The sequence below is a fragment of the Battus philenor genome, unplaced genomic scaffold, assembly GCF_028537555.1.
Source record: "Battus philenor isolate CCGP_79_NKW_IND1 unplaced genomic scaffold, ilBatPhil1.0.hap1 SCAF_12, whole genome shotgun sequence".
NCBI classification, from domain to species: domain Eukaryota; kingdom Metazoa; phylum Arthropoda; class Insecta; order Lepidoptera; family Papilionidae; genus Battus; species Battus philenor.
Window position 1 is genome coordinate 6334427 of NW_027181674.1, and position 24493 is coordinate 6358919.

The window sequence follows — 24493 nt, forward strand, 5'->3', positions numbered from 1 at the left end:
ATCGCGTCATCCCTGATTCGATCGATGAATATTAATATGATATATATATCTATAATCTTGAAATCAGATATGGTTAATTAAATAATAAAAATTAATACTATAAAGGACATTTCGGATTTCGCAAAACATCATTTCGCAATATTACATTTCAAACACATAATAAGTAACGTCTATGTATTTAACATGCAAGTATTGTGTCAAATCAAATCATTGGATACGTACAGCGCATTAACATTATCCGGGGATTATTTTGTCATTACACACAAAGAGCGATCAACAATAATCTGTAATTTTATTGCCACATCCTTGCACTTGATGTACGTAACGTTTGGTCATGAACAATATTATATAAATATTAACAAATGCAACGTGATTTGTAACTTTGAAATTTACATTTACCCTTTATGTCAAGATGAAAATAGTAAGGCCAATGCAAAGTTATTATTTGTTATTTAAAGGTACTAAATTATTACGTAGTCATTTATTTGCATACTTGAAACACGTTTGTAAGAACCAAAATAAATAATTAAATACGTATGCATTTTAATCCAATATTATTAAATATTATGAGGACCTATAATCGCGTCTGTTTTCACTTATATGAAAAGGTAAAAAACATCGTCCTTATTATTTGTCGTAGAACAAAGTAGTCGTTCTTATTTGATATGAATTGTCATCATCTTCATTATTTTTTAACCGGCGGTCGTCTACTACTGAACATAGACCTCCCCCATAAATATTTCAATAGGCTTCAAGAGTATTTTAGTTCGTCTACACATCTCATTCCTGATTCCTTTTGATGACTGTAAGATTTTTAATAAGACCAGAATAAGGTACTAAGTGTGTCCAATGACGTAAGTCATCACTGGTAATACAATCTGGTGGTATACTTTCGTTTTAAACTACTGAGGGATATTGGACGAGTAGATGTTTCATAGCAATATTATCACTTCATCTTAATTCTAATTAATTTCCATAACTATCTATGTAATTCATACAAATATTTTTTAAGTTAAAAAGGTTACAATAATAGCGCAAAACATAAGAATTTTATAAATAGGTCGCTAACAATATAAGTAATGAGGCGACGCATGTTCTACGATTTCAAAATGTGGTTTGACGAGAATATATCATATTGCTCTACCCGGCGATTAGGCGGATTTGCGGTTTACATTCCAAATTATCTGTAATTACACCGAGGTATGTCTAAACAGGCGAATGTATTAAGAATTACTTTCGTCGGCCTTTGTCAAGAACAAAAGAGTCAAATCTAAATTTGAAATTACTGTTTAATTATACAGTGCTCAACATTAAGACAAATATGGACTTGCGAACATTCGTAATAAACTGATAAGTGGACAATAATAACATTGCTGTCGTTTGACATTTCAAGGATATGCAATAGACGTATCATGGCGACATAATGCTCAAGGTATTTAACAATTTCCAACAAAAATTGGGCAACACTGTACCGTACAATAGTGCAGACTTGAAATTAATCAAAACATAAATTATATCAACTCAATCAAAAGTAATGATTTCGTTAATGTTGTTAGGCAATTTGTATACGTTTCATAAAGTAAAGTATTCTTACAAATGCGTCTCATATTGCAAATTTCGTTAAATTGCAAAATGCATTAAAAGCAATATTATTTGCGTAATAAAAATAAAATCGGTAAAAAAACTTTTAAGTTAGACGGTTTTTTAAACGGTTTTATTTGATACCCATATTGTGGTGGTTGTGGAAAAATATATACCTAGTCCGCCATATTGGAACGGCGTCCATCTTGAATTTTAAATTTTGACATAATCATCGTGTTTTACTAGTGTAGCCCTTTCATTTGATATCCATATTGAGGGGGTTAAGGAAAAATATGTAATCCGCCATTTTGTATCGGCGGCCATCTTAGATTTATAGTGTTATTGATTTTATTATATTGTATTGTCATCTAAATTAAATGTGTGTACCAAATTTCAGATCAATCTGACAACGGGAAGGTGCTTAAATTTCAATTTCTAATTTTGACCCAAACAAATTCCGTACGGGTCGAACTAAATAAAACCGTTTAATAACACATGAGCTATGAACAGTTAATAATTAATTTTTACCAAAAAATGCAGAGTAATTTTTTTAGATTAATATTCAATAAAGTATAGAATTAATATATTACAATTATCATGAAAATCAACTCCAAATAAATCTATTTCGATTATTGTCAAAAACAGAATATCACAAAATAATAATTTTAAATGTGATATGTTTTTTTTTTTGTGATTGTAAAATCGTAAAAATGAGAAACAAAACACTATAAACAAGAGCAAAATGGTTCCGAAGTGTTTTTGGATAATTACATTTTTATCCATTATTTGTTCAGTAACATACTGTAACATTGTAATGAAACAGCGTATGAGCAATTATTGTAATTAGAAGTGTTGCCGAGGCGAGAATAATCGACGTGTTAGCGTGACGGATATTACACATGCGTTGCTTAAGTCGGAGTTGACATTGAAACATCGCGAAATAGGGCAAATACCGTAACTGTATACATTTAAGCGGTTTTTAACAATGACGTGGGAACGATACAAATTAATGATTACGAGATCGTTTCAATCAATTTCGAAGAATTCGGTTACATTAAGTCAGAACATGGTTAATCATTTTTTATATATATTCTGGTTTAACGGAATACTTTAATGCATATGCTTCAAAATATCAGTTGATATTTACAAAAACTTTGAAACATGGAAATATTAAATAAATATACCAAAATATCCAACATATTATGTATCCAAATTAAAATTAGATAGCTTGTGATGTCTTTCAACTGTCCACAATTGTACATAGGCCACACATTTTAAAGATTTCCTAGTAGGAAGCGTCCTGCATCCAGTGTTTTCTGAGGAACTTAACCAGGTTTTCTGTCCACTTTGTGGGCGAAATTCCTACACTCCGCTTATTGATCTGTGGTCTCTTCTACTAAACCTTAAGACCCCAGCGGCGATCTTTTATGCGTACTGCCATTTCACCTTGCCAATTCGTTAGGTTATGCCGATAACTTTCGTTCGTCTACTAATTTTTTTATTCCTAATTCGATTTCGCAGAGACTTTTGTTCTACTAATTTGATAATTTGTTTATAAAGGCTAATAATTTAACATACAACTCGTATAGGAATACAATAACGCGCTCTTAACTTTACTGCGTATTATAAAAATTACTTCTATGGTATGTAAATGTCTTTTGCATTGTACGCAACATCCAATTACAAGTAATTAAAATCGCCAGTCTCATTGTTTATCATAAGATTTTATCTTTCACGTACGTTGCAAAATTTTAGATTAACTTTAATTGTAGACATTGTCTGCGGATGCAGCAAATTAAATTGTTGCGTTACATTCTTTATCGCGACAGAAAGGGCTTCGAAAACAGCAATTAAAAATTATCCAAGGCTTTTTGAATATTTTCGATACTCCAAAATCAACTGTTATTTTCTTTTTTGACCAATAAAATGCAAAGTAAAAAAACAGTTATTGACTACTGAAGCAAGTATTTACATTAAACAGAAAAATAAACGAATCATTTAAAAGTGTATAATCTATTTTCTCCTTTGTCTTCGTATAATAAGGAGTTAAAAAAATTAAAAATATTAAGTAGAATTTACAATTACTCTTACAAAAATTCGATGACAGGAAGAAAATAGGGTTTATATAATATATAATCTTGACTAACTTTATGCTTTGTTTATACACAAAATTAGTATCTTTGTACGAAGCGAAATTATCGAAAATATTTTTGCTAACCATCGTAGAAGAATACGAAACCATTTGACGATAGGGTTTCCTTATATGAATTTACATATATAAAGTCGTGACTGGTCAGAGCCGGACTCTACAACCAATATAATATTTACGTCATATTTAAATAAGATACCTACATATAAAAGGAGAATACCTACAGAGTTACATAATTAATTTACATTTTTTCTTGAAAACTTCCACGTTAAGTAAGGTCGAAAATAATGACATTAAATACAATTAATCGAAATATGCGAGTAAATAGCTATAGAAAGATAATTAATTAATGTTAAATATTTGTAATTTCTATATTTTTATATTTCAAAGTGTGTAACTTAAAAAACAACGTGACAATTGCTCTACAATTGAAGGTCATTTTAAATATCGTTTTTAAATCGAACAGGAACGGTTATTGCCCGCAAGCAAACAATGTAAGAATAAAATTAGTTGTCTTGATGTAACGTTAGATAATGTTTCATTATTTTAAATAATATTTAGGTGTGTGAAGGCACCCCGCTAGGTGGATCAACGAGTCAAGGTCGTGGAAAGTCTCTGGATATAGGCAGCGTAAGACTGGCCGGAGGCCTTTGCTAACCAGTGGACGTCTATCGGCAATTACGATGATGATGATAATTAATATTAAATTGTGCTCTCATTCTTATAATCGGTGATTGATTTCTAGTTTAAATGAAAATTATAATAACCAATTAACATTTCTATTTCAAACAAGATAAACGGAACGAAATAACATCCTCTTAGATAAAATAATTACAGCGGACAAGCTTTACTGTCTAAACACGCCACGAGACAGATTAATTTGCATTCAGTTATGTAAACATTACAGCTACGTTTTCTAAGAATAGATATTTGTACATGAGACATCAGCTGACTTATTTACACGTCGATGAAATTATTTAAAATATTCATTAAATCATTTTAACTATTTATATCATTGAGGATGTATAGGTTTTAAAAAATCTGCAGAGACAGATGGAAAACGATTATGAATTTATTCATATTTCGTACAGTTATTATTATCACGTTTTTAACAATTTCTGAAACCATTGATTTTTGGAAATACGTTTACTACACATTAATTGAAGCAAACCCATAACAAAAACATAAATATTTTATTGTTACTAACACTATTCTTGGACGACTAGAGACTATTAATGTAGATGAAAATGGGCTTCTGCTTACCACAATGAAACGATTTATTATTATAATTATTAAACTTATTAAGAGTATTTTAAAATAAAGCTAACTAATTATCTTTCCGAAACATAGCCTTCGTCGCTAATAACTCAATTGAGTGGTATTTTAAATAAAAAATATTAAACAATAATTATAAACCTTGATAATATGTTAAAGGAAGTTAATAAAATTATACTGTGACCAAAGTCAATAACTTTTTCGATAAGAACAATTATTAAATTGGCAAGAAAATAAGCTTAAAAGACCTTCGATGTTGAATAAGTATTGGCGAGTAAGTGTTGCATGTTTTATAAGTTTTACATACAAGTATTAAAACTTTGTTATTGCAAGGCCTTCCTTTAAAGATCCTAATCTTAACTAAGTCACCGGTCCACCTAGAGAGAGGTCTACCTACACACCGTTTACCGCCTTATGGTCGGCCCATCTATCGGCCAAATCACCCATCAGTTACACGAGTAATGTGCCCCGCCTGCCATTTCAAACGAGCAATTCTTTAAATTGAAGTTACCTTGACTTAGGTTCTTCCGTGGATCTCCTCATTTCTATTCGATCTCGCTATGAAACTTCGAGCATAGATCTCTCCATTACTCTCTGGGTGACCTTCTTATAAGGCACACCATGTTTTGGATCCGTAAAACTTTGTTACTACATACAAAGGTTTTAAAAAAAAAGTCATTCGCATCAATGACGAAGTTACATCTAACATTCAATATACTAAATTATATTTCACCATTACATCACCTAGCATTTAGTTGAAAAATATAAGCTTTTCGCATTATTCACTTGACTCCACAAAATTTGTACCTTCTATATAGGCAACTGTATACGCTTATAATTAAGTATTATTTAATTAAAAATAGACTAGTTAAAAATTCTATTAGCTGTCATTTATTACTAATAACTTTTTCACTGGGAAGGATTTATTTAGTGATTATATAGTTAAAGAATAATTTCATTGGGATATTTATAAAAGTGATCACGGAAATCCGACTAAATTTGTTGGGGACTGTCCTCATATTGAATGGCATTTAACAACCACCCCTTGTCCTCTCTCCTCTTGGAGCTCGTTTTTACTCTTGTTTCTAGCAAATTGAGCTGAACTGGCATTCTTCTCATAACGAAATAAATGATCACTATTATTAATATAAGCTGGATCATTATATAATTAAATTAAATAACATAATAGTGATTTATTTTAACGTCCGTATGCAGAATAATATTCTGTTATTTCATTTTTAACAAGAGTATTCATCATAAGTCATCATTATTCGTTTCGAAATATTTTAGCGCTGTACAATATAAGCTTATGAACATTAATGCAACAAAATATAAATGATAATGTATTTATTTAATCCATATAAACCGCATAGATCAAAACTAAAATCATGAAAATACTAATAGCAATTTAATGTCTTTTGAATCATTATAACGCGGATAGTACTATCTGATAATCTGACTACGTTAGGAGGTCAGAAAACACTTTCTGACCTTCAATGACCCACAAACTATTGTTTTATTGTAGTTACATTATTCACGGCACGAAATTCGAAACCCGGAATGCCTTTTATAGAACCGGACATGTTATCCCTCGAGCTAAACAGCTAACGGCTGCAATAGTCGAGCTAATCTTATTTCAATCGACCGTTAAACATCGAAATTGTCTAAATATTATATATTACTATTTGATTCATAATCTTGTTTTTAACTTAACTGTGAATATATACCAATCATATATAGTAAAATAATAATTAAATAGTGAGCTGCTGGAAATGTCCATAATAATAATATAATAATAACTCGAGCGTAAAGTATTCAAACTAAAGTTAGCTGGAATGTTTTTTACAACTAATAATAAGTCGCAAAAATTACTTATTGACCAACCATACATGTTTATATATATGTGTATCAAGTATTTATATATTATATTAATGTAAATACCAATGTACGAGTATATATGTATATAAATGTATGTATGAATGTGTTAGCCTTGTCTTCTTGTGTTATTAATAATTTTTAAATATTATTATTGAGACTGTTATAATGTATAGATATGAAACTAGTTTATAAAACAAAAACTAATCAATTGAAGGCCATTTGTTTATTCAAATTCAATCGATAAATTCTGTATAAAAAATTAAGTGTAACATTAATTGTATTTTAGTACGATGTAAATGATTTTATATAAAAAAAACAAACTTCTCTAAAAGTCGTTCTTTCTATTTCTTTATTTTAGAAAATATAAATGAATACAACTTGTTTAAAAATATTTATTACATCATAGCCATGTATGTTAACGCGCTTATATGTATACAGAAAAGATAATGTGTCGTAGTAAACCATTGGTCAAGGATTGTGATCATAATAAGATAATGCGTCATATTATAGTTTCCCGATGAATTGTAATAATGGGTTACCTGTGTTAGCTCGGGGATCTCTGGTCGCTGCACCTGACACGGTGTTATAGCCCGGGACTCCAAATGTAGTGCCGAAGTAACCATCCGAAAAGCCGGCCCCCAAATCCAACTGAGCGGAGGATAGTGCAAAGCTTGCACATATTATCAATACCTGTAAAGAAACAATTTAATTTATACCAGCAATATTAAACGAACTCATAGTGGGTAAAGCATTTGGAAGTTACGAAAATCACAGTTTGTGTACTGGCCACTCCTAATAAATCGATTGCAAAGTAACCGGTAATGAAAGCAACCTACTGTGTGCATAAGCCATTATCCATTATTATTCGGTAAGTTTGCAATTTAATATTTTGTAGACTATTTACGCATATTTCTAAAGTCATATTCAACATATTTAAGATTAAATTATGTTAATCTGCTTATTTCATTCCCTTTATTATCAATAATTATACGTTTATTTCAAGAAGTAAATTAACATAAAAAATATAATTTTGGTTGTGTCTTTACATATAAGACATCGGCTGTCCCACGTCTGCTTCTAATATAAGCTATGTTAGAACGCTATAATATGAAAATATCCATTTTTAATGAACACTCCCGCAACCCACCTTGCTGGTATAATTTTGTAAAAACGATTCTAAGCTGACCTCTATAAGGCAATAAGGATCCTCCTGTAAAATTTTAAATCTCTGAGACCGATGGATGCAAATATAATTACAAGTCACTACCTACATATGAAGGTAGAACTCTCTTACATGTGTATAGATAAGCAATGTGTATCGCTGCAAAAAATAGGCCTCCCCCAAAGGTATCTATAGGGGATAAACTATAATAACAACGCGTTGCAGGTAAATTGGCCATTGCAGTGTGGTATTATCGTACGCACAGGACGCTACTGCCGATCCTCTAGAAACTTTATTGTGAGCTGTGGCAATCCTATATAATTAATGCACAAAGTGTGAGTTATATAAGATTGTATCCGAGTTATCGAATCCTCGACCTGCGATCGCAAGTCTCAATCCTCTACAGCTGAGCTATCAATGCTCGTAGCTCGTAGTAATATATTTAACTTACAATAACAGATAAATGATATAAAATGTTATTTAAACTTAAAAATGTTGATTATAAATCAAAACGAATATACATCATAAAAATATATTATTCAAAATTAAATACTGCGGCTATAAATAGAATAGTTCCGTAATGTGGTAAAGAGATATTGCTTATACTTACGTAATAAATCCTTTTATGGAAAATATCAATTTATAATTTAATTTAGTAAATCCAAAAATAATATGCACACTACGTACTCTTTATAATCTTTTAAATATAAGTAGAAATCAGGCCTGATTTGCAATAATCATAGACAAATCATGATGAGCCAATGAATTTACCAAGCTTAAGAAATATAATGTTTTTCAGCTATCTGAAATTTCTTAAGTTTTTCTTAACAAATTTAAAAATATTTCATAAATCATACTTCAGTATTCGTTACCGTATATAAGTATTACATTTATTTAAAGACAGGTAGACAGTAAAATCCATTTTAAGTAAATTAAAAAAATTCTAGTTGTTGTTGATTTTATTTTGGCTATCAAAAGTCAAACACCAAAAGAAATTTTGTAATTAATTCAATATAAATCATATTTAATTTTGACCATTTAAATATTTGTAATTCGCCTGACGGTAATCGGGCAGTGCAACGGCGGAAATATGTTAATATATTACGTAAGCCGGCGCACACGCATGTGAACATATCGTACCAACTGGTTTAGACAAAACGAGTGCCTGAACTTGATATGTGACCTCAGTCGAGGCCAGTACGAAGGCGGGCCACTTGTGAACTCTGATATACGGTCAGCTGATTGCCGGTTAGTCAACGCGTGTTCAATTTCGCACTACGTATGCCGACGGTATTGGACTCTGCGCTACAATAATAATTTAATGACTAGGCTTTGATAAGGAAGTCGGAAGGTCTAATATATTAAATGACCATGTTATTGCTTCAAGCACTAGCATAGCACTTTAAAAACCTGAATGATGACATAAACTTATAACTTATAATCTACGATAGAATTCGTCGTTTTAGCCGTAGTAAGTCGACTGTTGGACATAGGCCTCTCTCATAGATTTCTAATATGACCGGGAGGAAGCTAGTTGCATCCAGCGTCTTTCGACGACTTTAATAAGACTTTTCGATTTTGTGGTTACTCATCCTTTGCTGCGCTTTCGAGTCCGTAATCTCCATTCACAATCTCAAAGCTTTAGCGGACATGTTCTGCGCTCTATATGGCCTGCCCAGTACCTCTACTACTACTACTACTACTACTATCTACTACTATTGACCGCCTACGGATATCTTCATACCTGATCCTATATCGATTTTATATTACTGAAATTAAATACTCATGATTCTGCAAAACAATCGCAATCTAAAATCGAACATGAAAATGAAATAAATCGTCAAAAATTACTTCGTTTTGATGGTCAACATTCGCATAAAACTGTTTTTTGCAATGTTGATTCGATCTCGTAGAATTATTAATATAAATTACTGTATTCTATTTTTTTTATTTAATAATATGAATTATTTCGAAGCTTAAATTAAATACGAGGGCCAAACTGAAAGTTTTTAGAACTGGCAACTTAAAAGCATTATATTAAAAAAATAAGTTTAAATTTTGAAAATAGAACTCTTTACCAATAATATTGAGTATACATTTCATTCATTTGTCATTTGTTTTACGATTTGGCGGCAAATTGAAAATTGTCTGTGCACGTCAGAATGAATTTAAGCCGAGAAAATTTTCGTGCAATGATTTTTTATGACTTTCGATGTCATATAAGTCAACAAGAAAATTATGATAGACTTCGATTGGCTTTTCACGATGAAGCCCCAACTCGTGCCACAGTTTACAACTGGTTTAATGAATTCAAACGTGGTCGAACTAATCTCACCGATGATTTGCGTGAGGGACGGCCTTCTACAGCGACGACTGAAGACAATATCAGTGTTGTGCGGCGTATGATAGAGACTGACAAAAGAGTGACCTATCAGCAGATTCGGACAAGTCTAGGCATAGGTATGAGTCAAGTGCACAAAATCCTCCATGAACATTTAGCGGTCAGGAAGCTTTGTGCCCGCTGGATACCGCATAATTTGACCGAGGCTCAAAAACTCCGCCGTGTTGATTGGTGCCGAGAAATGATCCAAAAATTTAACGGAGGTGACTCAAATGCTATGTTCGACATACTAACGGGTGACGAAAGCTGGATTTACTGTTATGATCCGGAAACCAAAAGACAGTCTGCTCAGTGGGTGTTTCCTTCCGAAGAGTTGCCAACTAAAGTGAAGAGAGGTCGAAGTGTTGGAAAAAAGATGGTGGCCTCGTTCTTCGGAAAGACAGGTCATTACGCGACAGTTGTCTTAGAGGATCAGAAAACGGTTAATGCAGAGTGGTACACTAACAACTGTTTGCCACTTGTCTTGGAAAAAGTTCGAGAGAAACGACCTCGCAGCAGGATCCTCCTTCATCACGACAATGCCTCGTCGCACACCGCCAGGCAAACGATCGACTATTTGGCGACCTCAGACGTGGAATTACTGGGTCACCCGCCGTATAGCCCCGACCTCGCACTCTGCGATTTTTATTTATTCCCGAAAATAAAAGAAAAACTTCGAGGAAAACATTTTTAGGACGCCGAAGAAGCAGTGGCTGCGTTTCAAACCGCCGTCGAAGAGACCCCTAAGACCGAGTGGGCAAGGTGCTTTTCTCAATGGTTCCATCGAATGCAGCGATGTATTGATGTAAATGGACGCTATTTTGAAAAGTTATAATAAAACTAATAACTTGCTAGAATGCTTAGTTTTTGATTTTCTAAGAACTTTCAGTTTGACCCTCGTATGTAACGCAGTAGACGGCTAAGTTTATAAAATACTTTTTCTAATCAATGTATCTTAATACATGTTTCAACTAAACAATATTTAGTCTGCTGCAAGTTTCGAGTTAAAATAATTAGAAGTAGTTTAACCAATATCTATGCTTATCGCTATAATACTCACACCTAGATAATTTAATAGCAAACACAGTTTCATCAATGGCTAGGGCCAGTTTCGCCACTTCCTAGTGGACTTAAGTTATTTGTTACATGAATTGTGACATAGGTTTCGAAATTTCATTGCTCGCGGGTGTATTGTGGATTGCGTGTCTAAATTCAATACTAATAACAGCACTAATTAATATAAATTAAAAACACGATTCGATTACAGAATATACAGGATGATTAGTTATAGATGTAAAAGCTTGGAAGTAGTGAATGGATAACTCGTAAGTGTCAATTAATATTTTAAAATGAAAAAATAGCGAAATATTAATATTTGAGAAAAATCGTTTACAAAATTCTAATTACTATACAAGTTATTCGCCTGTCGCATTCCGATAAAAAAATATTAATGTATCATATTTCAAAGTGATTACTCTATACAGGTGACAGGATATAGGTGTAAAAATTTTAGAGCTTTTTGCTAACTAATAAGTATATTATTTATAATTATAAGCTATACTTTGCACCTAACAAAACTAAACAATAACCAAACAATCTGTATTTCGCCTCGCTTAGCCCGTACTATGAAGAGCCACGAGATTATACCTTAAAGTTTTTCTAAAGTGTTAACATATATTTATATTTGGACGCTTACAAAGTTATAGAATGTACTTAATTTTAAACGTTTCGTGTAAATATTCGTGTTAGAGCTAATAGAATTCTTAGTTTCGCAAGTTTTGGTTTATCGTAAATTTAACAACATATTTTGCATAAGCTGCACTAATTTCAACAGATATACTCGTAATTCGACCAGTTTAGCGTTTTAATCATAATTCCCACAAATAATTAACTTTATCGAGTGCTAATAATTATTTTTAAGAGATATAAACCGGGTTTAATTTAAGTAAATATTCTTGCGAAAACAAATATGAATTTTTAAACATTTGTTTGTAGTCAAAAAGAAAATTTTCGTAAGTAAATTAAACCTTTATGAAAATATTTAAGCACATCTAAAATATTTAATGAAGATCAGCGAAAATTCAAACACTTCTGCATACGCCAGACAAAGCCAATGCCAGAAAATGTACAGCTTAACTCATTACTTAGTAATTTCAAAATAAGGATGCGTTTACATAATCACAGAATTTCAGTAAAAATCTGTTTCAATTATGCGAACAAATTCCCTTTTTCTTATGTTGATTATACTTGTTTACTGTGATTATTGTGTAATTTTTGACTTCTGCTTTATTTAACAAAATATGTAAAATGTATGTTTTTGTAACAATAATGTTTTTTCAAAATCATACCTGTTGAACCAAAACTTAATACACAAATAGATACTACGCGAATCTTTTAAGAAATAGCCACGTAATAGTCTCTTTTTACATTTCTTTAGAGTTGTTAAGTTATTCATTCAAGTCGTCTTTTCATTTTACTTGCTTGCAAAAGTGCGGTTGATTGTACACACATCACTTTCCAACGAAAAAAGTAACAAATTTTCTGATGTAAAAATTTTTCTCATAAAATTTAAAACTAATGTACACCTCCAAGTTTGATGCATAAGTTGATGTCTATATAGCAATTGATTTGTCATCTCATATCTACTATAGGGTGATTGTTTACAGATCTTAAAGCTTTAAGGAGTAAAACATAGAGCTTATTTTATTTCAATATATAATAAAACCTTTCCAAATATCAATAATTTATGAAAAGATAATTAAATTTTAATTACAATATAAGAAAAAAAGTTTCCAACATTTGGATTACTACCTATTAAAATTAATTATTGTTAACTATCTGTACTTGCAGAGTTTGTACTGCCAGAAGTTATTGGCCTATCGTAAAAACAAATTAACATAATGTATTTCAAAGTGATCACTTTAAGTCAGGTGATTGTAATTGCTTTTTACCAAAAATAACCAATACATACACTCCCTTAAAGGTTTTATACATAGAACCAATCATCCTGTATACAGAATAAATACCAAATTACTGTCGAACATTTGATAATAAAACGTTTGTTTACTTTGTTTATTCAAGAAGTCATTTATTTAATTATTTAGTTTTCGCAACAAGACATCCTTGCAAGGGCGATTGCAACAGGTACGTGTAACGACGTCTAAAATGGAACGACAACGGTAAGTTTGCTTGCAAACACTAAGTATGCGGCGCGCACTTCACACGATCTATTTATCCTTGAGAAGGCTGGAAATTTGCATACAGAGGTAACTGATTTTAAAGAAATAAATTTTGTCTTTAATTAGAATGGTTTCTAAATTTGTATTTCAAAACAAAACATATAATGCTAGACACTATTTATCCATAATACGTTTTTTTGCGTAAATAATACGCCTAACTGTAATAAAAATATTTGATAACATTATCAATAAAACAAAATCAAACTTAACTTCATAAATATATACTTAAGTATTTCTCAAGAGTTACCAATCCAACATTCTAGGTTAAGTTAAATTTCTAGGTTTCTATTTCTAGGTTTTATTGTTTCATTATTGAGAACTTACAATACAAGACTAACTAAATTCTTTAATTAGATTAGTTTGCTGAGATCTACCCAAATTAAGACGCGTTTGGATCCCTGGTATTTAGATTTTGGGCTGAAAGATGCCCTAAAAGGCAATTCTAGTTTCTATCAAATTGAGCTTTAATAACATTCTTCTCATGACATACATAAGTGATCACCTTTAGTTATTAGAAGTGAAGAAGAATATGAATAAACGAATCTATGTAATAAATGTGCTCTGCCAATAATACACTGTTTTTCGTTGTTAACAAGATAAGTAAAAGATATCCTACACCTAACCGAATTAAAGATATTTGGTAAAGCAATTACAAAAAAGCTTACTGGATCTGTTAAGCTTTTTTCAGATTGAGATAAGTCTGGATCTTTTGTCTTTGCACATGTTATTATTTTCGAACACAATTACATTCAAGTTTCTATCGAATTCCGCTCTTCTGGTATTCTTCAAATGATAAATGTGTGCCACAATTATTCTAAGTGAAAAGAATCAGAGCCTATAAAAGTTCATGAAATTCTTAAAGGCTTTGCATATTCCGTAAATAAATATCTTTCATTGACTACAAAAACTACATAGTCAATATGGCAATATAAATAAGAAATTAAAAATATAAGCCACTATAAATTAGTTCTTACTCGTAATTTAAGATCCTAAGCATCCTTGAGTTCAAAAATCTTAAGTGTAAACTGACACACCTTGTTAAAATATATTACGGGTGTACGAAGGTATTTCTTAAGTAACAAATGCTAATAACACTATAAGTAGATGAAAACAAGAAAACACAATGGCCATGGTCCAAGTGTTGCGTCACAGTGTCGCAACAAAGTGCGTTCACACTTGATTGGGTTTCACTGCGGTGAACAGACACATGATTCAAGTTGTCTGGACCTTGCAAGATATTTCAGTCAACATACAGACAAACAATGTTTTGCTTGAGTAAGTTCTACTTAGATTATTGAAGTACATTGGAGAATTTACCTCTCACGTCTATCGTGATACAATTTATATTTATAATGTGTTAAACAGAGCTTTTTTGTAATGGCACCTCCTAACACTGTTCGGCTATACCCTCATAGAAAATTTGGAAAAAATCGAAAAATTACAACCTTTACCGAAATTTTCGAATTTTTATGATGGGTCAAAATTTTATTTCAAAATACATTTTTTTGAATAATAAATACTAATATACTCGCTTTTTTCCTCAGAAGTAAAAACGAGGCAAGAGGTTAAAAAACATATGAATTAACAATGTTATAAAATTAGCGTACCCTTAAAAAAGAAGTGACTAAAAAGATCTGGTTATTATTTACATCATAAGTCAATCATAATAATCGAACTAACGCTCATGTTAAATATTCTATTTAACCAAAACATATCTACGTTTTATCTTTTAAGTATTTACATATTTACAAGTCAAAAACATGTTCTAATTATCAAGACGAAGGAAGTAAGTTAATATTTATAAATAACGACCTTCTCGTATAACCGTCATATTCATAGTAACAAATGACAATGTTTCGTAACTTAACAAATACTTGTCAAAAACATTCCGTAAGTAACTTTACTTACGCATCATAAAATTATTCATTTTATTATTATTGCATAAACATACTTACGTATTATATTGAACATTCACAATTCTTGGATATAAAACGCTTCTTAAATGAGTATGGCTAAGAAACGGCAATGAAAATGCAATGGTTTTTTTTTTTATTACCATAACATAGTTGACAAAGACATCTTATTACATGAAACACAGACTGAAACCAAAAAAATAAAAATATGAAATGAAACAAATGTTAATCACCGCATACTACTCGATAAAATTACCGCGAAGTTTTTAATTGTAGGTAAAAAATTATTTCTGTTTACATAAATCGAAGAAGTCATTTGAATTAAAATACATGACCATCCAACATATATACCAATCAACAATTTTAGATTACACGTTCATTTATGGATTCTATAGGCAACAAACCGTTATTCTTCTCATAGACTTAACTCGTTCAAGGGTAAAGTCTCATACACCGGACATCCTCTTGAGTAAAATGTTATTAAACCAAATGTAGCCACTTTGTAAGAAACGCAATTGTGGCCTAATTTACTTTCATAATTCATATTCAATCTTGCCACTTACCTGCAGGCGGTATAATTAGCAATTTTAAATAATAACTAATGCTTAAAATATACGAGCTGCAATATTGATAATTAAAAGCGATATTTCCTAATACAGGTTCTTGCTCCTTTACATTTTCTTACGTTTTCTATGTCCCACCCTACTTCTGGTCAAAATTTAGAAAATAATGCCAGTGATAATAAAAATATAAACCAAAGTTTTAAAAAATTAACAACATTTAGAGCAGCTGTTAAATACTTTGGCTATTTATAGACCTTACTATTATAATAGAATTATTAGAATTGATTTAAATAACGTAAGTAGGTTACATAAATTGTTTTTAAAATTATCTTCAGTCATGCAGCAACAGAAAGTATTAATATTTATAACTAAACGAAACCTATTAATATTAATACAAAACAATTTAAAGATTTACACCAATTTCTTGGAACCGTGTAAATAAGTCTGTATATATTATTGATAATTTTAAATTATAATTATAAAAGTTAAGTACTTAGCGTGATTTTTAATTTCATTGTGGAAACAACGAGTTAGACAATATTAAACCATATTTTTAAAAAAGTTTATAATTTGAATAATGAATGCGATGTTTGCAGTAATATCAATTTTGGTTACACAAATGGAAAGCACATAGAATATAAATTAACAGTTGTCAAACCGATTACTTTATAAGGGTTTCAAAGATAAATATTTTTTCGTCTTTACTTTTATATTCATAACGATAAAATTGAATTTAAAAATTTACATTTTATGTACATATTTTTAGTAAACAAGTGGATAAAATAAGATAATCCAAATCAATACATTACGAGGTTGCATAAGTAAATTGGACAGAAGTGGAGGAAACACAATTCTTTCGTTTTAAAATTCTCCATAAACACACAGTCTTATAAAACGAGAAATTAATTACCATATGGTAGATTTTACTTACTGGTGTAACAAAATATATTCATGCTAGTTCAAAAAACGTGAAGACTATCAATACGTACAATATTATCAATATTAATAAATTAACAAAAACAGTGGTATGAAGAATCTAGTCTTATAAAGTAACCAAAACAGCAAGCACTTTACTAATCATTATCGTTTCAGCTGAAGACCGTACACAAGTGGACATAGTCCACCCACAGATTTCCAATACGACCGAAAGGTGTGTCCAGCGTATTCCGTCGACCCTAACAAGGACCTTTGTCTGGCATGTGGACGTCCAATATTATGCTTGCTTGTCTCTCGGTCTCCAAAACCTTAAGGACTCCAGAGACGATCCGTTCTTTACTGTATGTGGTCTGCCCATTCGCACTTAAACTATAAACTAATAATCATCAACACTTTAGCCGTATGACATTCACTGCTGAACATAGACCGCCCCCAAAGATTCGATTCAATAGGACCTATATATTTTAAAAAAATACTGTTAAATACTAAACATATAAAAAATACTGTTAAATACTAAACATAAAATATAAACTCTATAATATTAAAATAATTACGTTAAAAATACGAAATTTCTAAAATTAGTCGCGTAGGGTCGTTGTCGCCTAACCAAGGCCGAATAACTACTATTATGGATCTTGTTAATTGCCTTCCTAACTGACACGTCGTTACGTTGCTGCGTAAGTAAAACGTTACAAGATATATATTAAATCAATTTTGTTCTCGTTACTATCAATTACAAAATTGACAGTACATTTCGAAAGCGCTTGAAGGCCAAACAGCGGCCCTCGGACTTTGCACGACTGTAAAAATGACAACCGTTTTCTTTCAGCATTTGAAATTAAATTGACAAAGGTAATTGTAATTTTTTGTAAATAAATTTTGCAAGATATTTTTGAAGGATTTATTATTGTTTACTTTATAAGAACATTCAAATATTTTTAAATACAAATCGTAGTAACTGATTACGAAAGAAAAAAAGAAGTTGCAAATACTCTGGTTAATTGCAAAACAACGAAGATGCAATTAGTGTTGGTTACACTATAATTTCCAACTTACATAAAAGTTTATTTACGTAATATTTAGTTAAACGAAAACTAGTCTAAATGATATTTAAGTGATAATAAATCTAGCGAATGGATTGCTTTACTACTGTATTAAAAAAATCGTAAAAGTTATTCCAGAAAAACCGTGTGTTTGTTGTGGGTTCTTCTCAGATCAGGACGCCTTAAGAATCCACGTAATTTCAAGTTAAAAGATGACTTTATAGGGGAGCTCAATCTGATTCTAGTTTCTATAAAATTGGGCTCTTCTGCTGTTCTGATGATGTAAACAAGTGGTCACTGTAAATGATCATATGTTAACATTTATAAGAAAAAATTACAAGAAAATGGCGCGCTATTTCTATTAGCTTTTAAAAATCTTTGTTTTATCATTGCGTAAAAACATAAAACATAAATACGCTTAAAAAGTTATTATTTATTAAATTGTTACTCGGACTCTGACATTCTTCTCACGGTGTAAATAATCATGCGTGGATAATTTTAATAAACTAATTAATTAATATACAAAGTAAATATTTGACGAACGTCAAGATAAAACTGGCATTCTACACGTACGCCATGAATGGACACCGGTTAGTCACACGTCACACTGACAGCGGGAAGCACGCCTGAGACCGCTGCGCGTATTACCATACTGGTTCTCACATGCTCGATAACCTGCCCGCCTTACTTCCGCCTTCCGTGATAATGTTTCTCAAATGTCATAACACAAATATTTCGCTTTTTAACCTCGCTACTTTTTATGTAATTCTTATTAAAAGTTAAAGAATAAACAGCAAGCTTATAGTAATTTATGACAATTTGCTATTTGAGTAAAAATATTAATAAATTTAAGAAATATAGCGGTGTACGTAAGATTGGCACTATAAATAAAAATAAGCTTGTTTTTATTTCCAGTTCAATATCCTAGACTTCAAAAAATTAGAAACTCTTTTGTAGTCAACACTCTCATATACTCTATATATTTTAAATTGTCCTTTTAATAAATTTTAAAAGTTCATTTAACAAAACCTTGTGAAAAATTCCTGTTATAGTGAAAAGGATTTTTGAGTGATAATAAAGCTTAAGAATGAATTGCTCTACTTCTGTATTAGGGATATAGTAAGAGAGGCCACAAACAAAACCATCTGAGTTTGTTGTGGGCTCTTCCCAGATCACGACACTCATGACGTACAAAAGTGACCCTATATGGATGACATAAATATGAAAAAAATAATGCGGTTTTTCCTTGAGTCTTTAAATGCTTTATTTTATATATATTTATTGTGTACATTAGGTATAAAAGCGCGCTTAGTACGAAGGTAAATTACAATAGATTTTTTTTATCATCCTGTTAAATATACAGAACCTATGTAAGTGATGCATAAAACTCAGTACTGGAGTTAAGGTTAACTATTATGTAAATACCTTTAGCAAGGCCTCAATTGACATTAAAACGATATAAGTACACATTTAAATTCGCCTTGACTTGCATAGTGAATGAGGCCTTAAATCGAGAATTAAAAAAGGAAGCTTGGATACAATGGAAAACTTGCCTATTCACAAATTATGTGGTATCTTGCAATGCTTGCAGAAGGTCGTTGTTGACATTATCTCTTAGTTGTCTCGATGAGAAATTGAGAACATACCAAAAATATGTTGACCCTGTTAGCTTTATATATTTGAATGTTAAATTCGTCATATTTGAATAAGGGATTATTTACATAAGTTTGTCATACCACGTTGGTTGCAAGTCGCTTGAAATCAGTCCCTTTGGAAATATATAGGGGTATTGATGATAAAAAGGCTGTTGAGTTATTTCCTGTTAATATAAATAAACTATAAAAATTAAATGAATAACTTTGTAAATATATTTTAAAATTGTGCTAAAAAAATTAAAAGATGTAAGTAACTCCAGAAAACTTGTTTGTCACGTAGACTTTCTACAAGTCACACAAAGTAAGGTGAAGTATTTTACGACTGCGCTTTCAGTGTTATATAACTAACATAACTGTATGATTGTAATATACAAATGACTTACATACTGTGCTCTAGCATTACCTAGTTGTTATTTTTACATGTAAAATTTTTTTTAATATTTTGTAAAGCTTTGAATTTATTTACTGACGTATATATAGAGTACGTACAACAAAATTGTCATATTTATTTTTGAAAAATTATGTCCTTTCATTTATATATACAAAATACATTTATCAAAAACCCTGTTCAATTCAATTCATATGGAATTTTACAAAGACTGGATTTTCTGAGTGCTTATGAAATAATCAACTAAAATATTCAAATGCTTTAATGTGTAGTGCTATTGTATCGAATAAAATTCGAGATTAAAATGGGCGTGTGTCTCGTGCGATTATATCTGGTTGTTCGCAAATAGATAATTATTACCCATAAATACCCATAAATAATTATTTTAATTCATCCATTAATAACTTACGAAAGCCACCGCCATAATTTCTTAGCAGATGAATAACTATAGACAAATTTGCAACCGATTATACAATCTCTGATAATCGACAACGTTTAACATTATGCTAAACAGTTAATGAAAGGCTGTATTCACAGAAAATAGAATGCGAATTAATATTACTATGAAAAATTCGCACGCTTCTATTATTGTTTTCTACATAAAACTCTGCCTTGACCATAATTTATCAAACGCTCGTTGTTCCATTAATAACAATACTCATGATACAATGTGAACATGTCATTATTTGCCTATACGAGTACACAAGAGAAGTTGAGTTCGAAATCATAATTAATTATCCAAATGTAAGATGTTGTGTGCTTTCTCAATGAGGAAGCAAAATTATTGAATTCCGTGACGTAATACTCACGTAACACACAAAACGTAACTGTAAAAATATATAATTGCTTCTTATAATACGATAATATTTATAAATAGTGACATGTTTATATGAAAAATTAGAAAGTTTATGGTGTTCGTTTCCATAAAGGTGACCTACTAAACAAGTTTAAACGTAAAACCATTAGGTTCAATACCAATAACATTTCATCACTATATATCATGCTCGCAATGTATATACGTGTAGTTAATATTTTTTTACGTTATAAAATCAGAGATTGTAAAAATTACTTACATTTTTAAATACACGAAATCTAAAATTAAAATCTAAAATCGGTTATAAGATATTTTGAATTTAATATTCTAATAGTGTACTGGCCTATATAATATTTAAACAATATATTCATTTTCATTAAAAAAAACTTAGGAGAGACGGATAAAAGTATATGCATTTATTAATACATAAAGAATTACATTCAGCTCGAAATTAAACAAGATCTATTTAATTATGTGACAAAGTCAATATTAAAAAAACATTGAAAAATTAGATTAAGGTTACAAGATTTCTCTTAGAACCATCGTCCTATACTGACCTATATATATATACATATGTATAAACTCAAATCAAACCTTGGAAATATTTTCTGTAAGTTAATTTTATAACATTTTATGTTTCACCAACATAGGAACTTGTACTATTTTACATGGTAGTTAAATATATAGTTGTAGTGTAAGAGATTTCCACTCATGTAATGAATGTGTCACAATATTTTTGGAACCATTGGGCTAAGAGACTAAATTTGAGAAAAATAGTCCCTTTGTTTTTGAGAATTGAGAGAGCGTTCATAAAAAATCGTATTTCCTGAAAGTGGTTCTTCTGGGTACAATTTGGCCAGTAAATATTTTTCACGTTTTGAAAAATACCAAGAATAAATTTTATAAAATTACACACATAAATGGCAGTTCGAATCGCGCAAAGCGGGCAGGGTAAAGCTAAGTAATATAATGGTTAACTAGTCAGCTTATTTTATCTATATAATGCGAAAAAATAAATAAAAATTGAACTGGGATGAATTAATGAAACACATACCTTTAAAATGAAGAGATTAATTATATTCAAAATTTGCTTATATAGTACTGATAGAGGTGATTGTTTTTTTTTTTTTTTGTGTGTGTGCTGACCTTCGTCCCGGTCAGTATTAATTATTTATTCAAAATTTATTTCCTGTTTACGTGCACGAAAATAGAGATGTTTATAAGATAATTTAAAAAGCAAAATTTATCATACGTATTACTTAAATATTTAAATTTCAAGTTGTAATTATTTTTCAAGGCACAAGGTTAAAATGATTAGCGTGTGTTCTGTTCAGATTTCCTTTGAATATTCAATCAAAAGTCCTTTCTATATACATAAAGAGACATTTTTATAATATTAGAGATCATTAAAAAAAAACCACCACTGTTTAGTAATTAAAAGCAGTAGGGTTAAAAATATTTTTAATTAAGATCCAACACAATTCAAAATATGATTCATTAGCAAATTACATTATTTTTATTAAAACATTAAAACTCTATTTAGTACTGGACATTTAAAAACAAAAGTAAAGATATTCTGTGAATACATTGTACCTGGTGGCACTAATATTGCGTTAACTGATAAAAAAATGCTTATAAGGCATTCAGACCGTGTGTGAAAAGGGCAAATAAATAAACATATATTTACGATTTACTGTCAATTTACATTATGTCGTATAGATCTCATATCTACAAAAGTAACAAATGTACCGTATTAACTTTTACATCCGATAATTAAAAACCTCAATTGCTTGTATGATATGAATCGATCAGTTATTAAGAAAATAGACACAAAATTATGGTAATTGATTTAATAGCATGCGAAGTGATAGTTATATAAAAACCGTTCCAAAAATACCAAGGCAAAGTCTATTGTGTTATTATATTAAACGATTATTCAAAGTTAGATTAAAATAAAGATTTAGTGTAGTGACTTCTTTCTTCTATGCTTGTCTACGTAAGTTAAATATTCTTTTTTTCAGTTTAAACTTGTATTGTGCTAAAATATTACGCAGTTAAAGTAAAAAATATAATTGTACGAAAATAATAATTATTTATGTTCTGTTAACAAGGCCTTTTTTCTTGTTCAGGTGAATCAGAAAACTGGTTAGCTAGCATTTCTTAATCCATCACGCTTCAGTTGCTTAACGGATACCAACAAAATGTACATCCTGTATTGACAAATGTAGTTAGAAGTTTTATTAATTGCAAGAAGTCTACATTTGCTTCATAAATATAAATACTTTTTGAATACGTTACCTAATAAAATAGAATAAAAAAGAAAGTTTTAATGATTTAGGTTCTTGCCAACGTTTAATTACACATGGCTAGAAAATTTTTTATAAAAATAAAAAATGGGTTTTAAAATAAAGAAAACTTAGTAGTAATATTTTAATCCAATACTTCTATAAAATATATAAGGCATATAATATTATAAAGTAATATATGGAATACGAGTTGTGAATAATAGATTACTTTAATATAAACCACCCGGATATGTACTAGAAATGTATCTTATCTTAGAAGTAAGGCTTGTAAAATGTGTCAAGGAAATCTTGTTTGCTAACGAAAGGGGTTATCAACAACTTTTATTTCCAATTCCACCGCGTAATTGTTAGCATTATTTCTACACTTCCTTGAAATTTATATAGACGAACTATACGTATAACTTTGTTAAAAATTAACTTTTGATCATATTAATCTATGATTTTTTAAATAACATCGGATATTTATTTTCAATTTTGCAAAAAGAGTCTTCAATAAATTCTGTATAGACTTTTATATTAAATAAAAATGGACAGACTTAGATGTATCAGAAAACTTAAAGATCGTAGTTTTTTTTTTAAAAATTAACATTATTTTCTTGGCTTATATAGTTCGTTAGAAGCGGTTTAAAAATAAAGCACATGTACAAGACAAAAACTTAGTGTAAAATTCTATCACATGTCTTATTATTTAGTTTCACTAGTCACAATGACCGATAAAACATAACATTTAATTTGTAACGCTGATAATAACAAATAAATTAAATATAACAGTCAAATTAATAAAATACATTCTAAAGAACCAGTACTGCCGCCAAGTCACGAGTTACAACCACTTAACGTTTTGTATGTTTACAAAGTGATCTCCGTTCCCTTTCTTCGCTTGGATAACATTATTCATAATTTATCGGATACTGTGTAAACGATTGCAGTCTGCTGAGTTACCGAATAACTAAAGACAGTTATGGATTCTTTGCAAAATAATCGCTTAGTTACTTTATAAAAATTACTGCGACTACTTCATTGAATAGTTATAAAAATAAATATTAACGCTAAAGAAAAAAATCATTTCTTCAGTATTGTAACTTCTTTTTGTTGTATATGTATTGTCAACAGAACTCTTATTAACCGTCAACTGTTTTTAAATCTATTTCATTTTTCACTCTACTCTGCTTTGCAAGGTTATAATTGTGCAGAAGAAGCAGGAAGAAACT

The 24493-nt window shown here is 30.2% G+C and overlaps 1 protein-coding gene across 1 annotated transcript in view; it reads right to left on the reverse strand.

Moving 5' to 3' along the window:
- The window catches only part of LOC137932984 (uncharacterized), a 34754-nt gene that overhangs the window by 8947 nt on the left and 1314 nt on the right, over positions 1 to 24493 (reverse strand). Inside the window, exon 3 of the mRNA XM_068776685.1 lies at positions 7423 to 7573. Within this exon, the coding sequence (XP_068632786.1) occupies positions 7423 to 7573 (151 nt within the window). The remainder of the gene's footprint in view (positions 1 to 7422; positions 7574 to 24493) is intronic.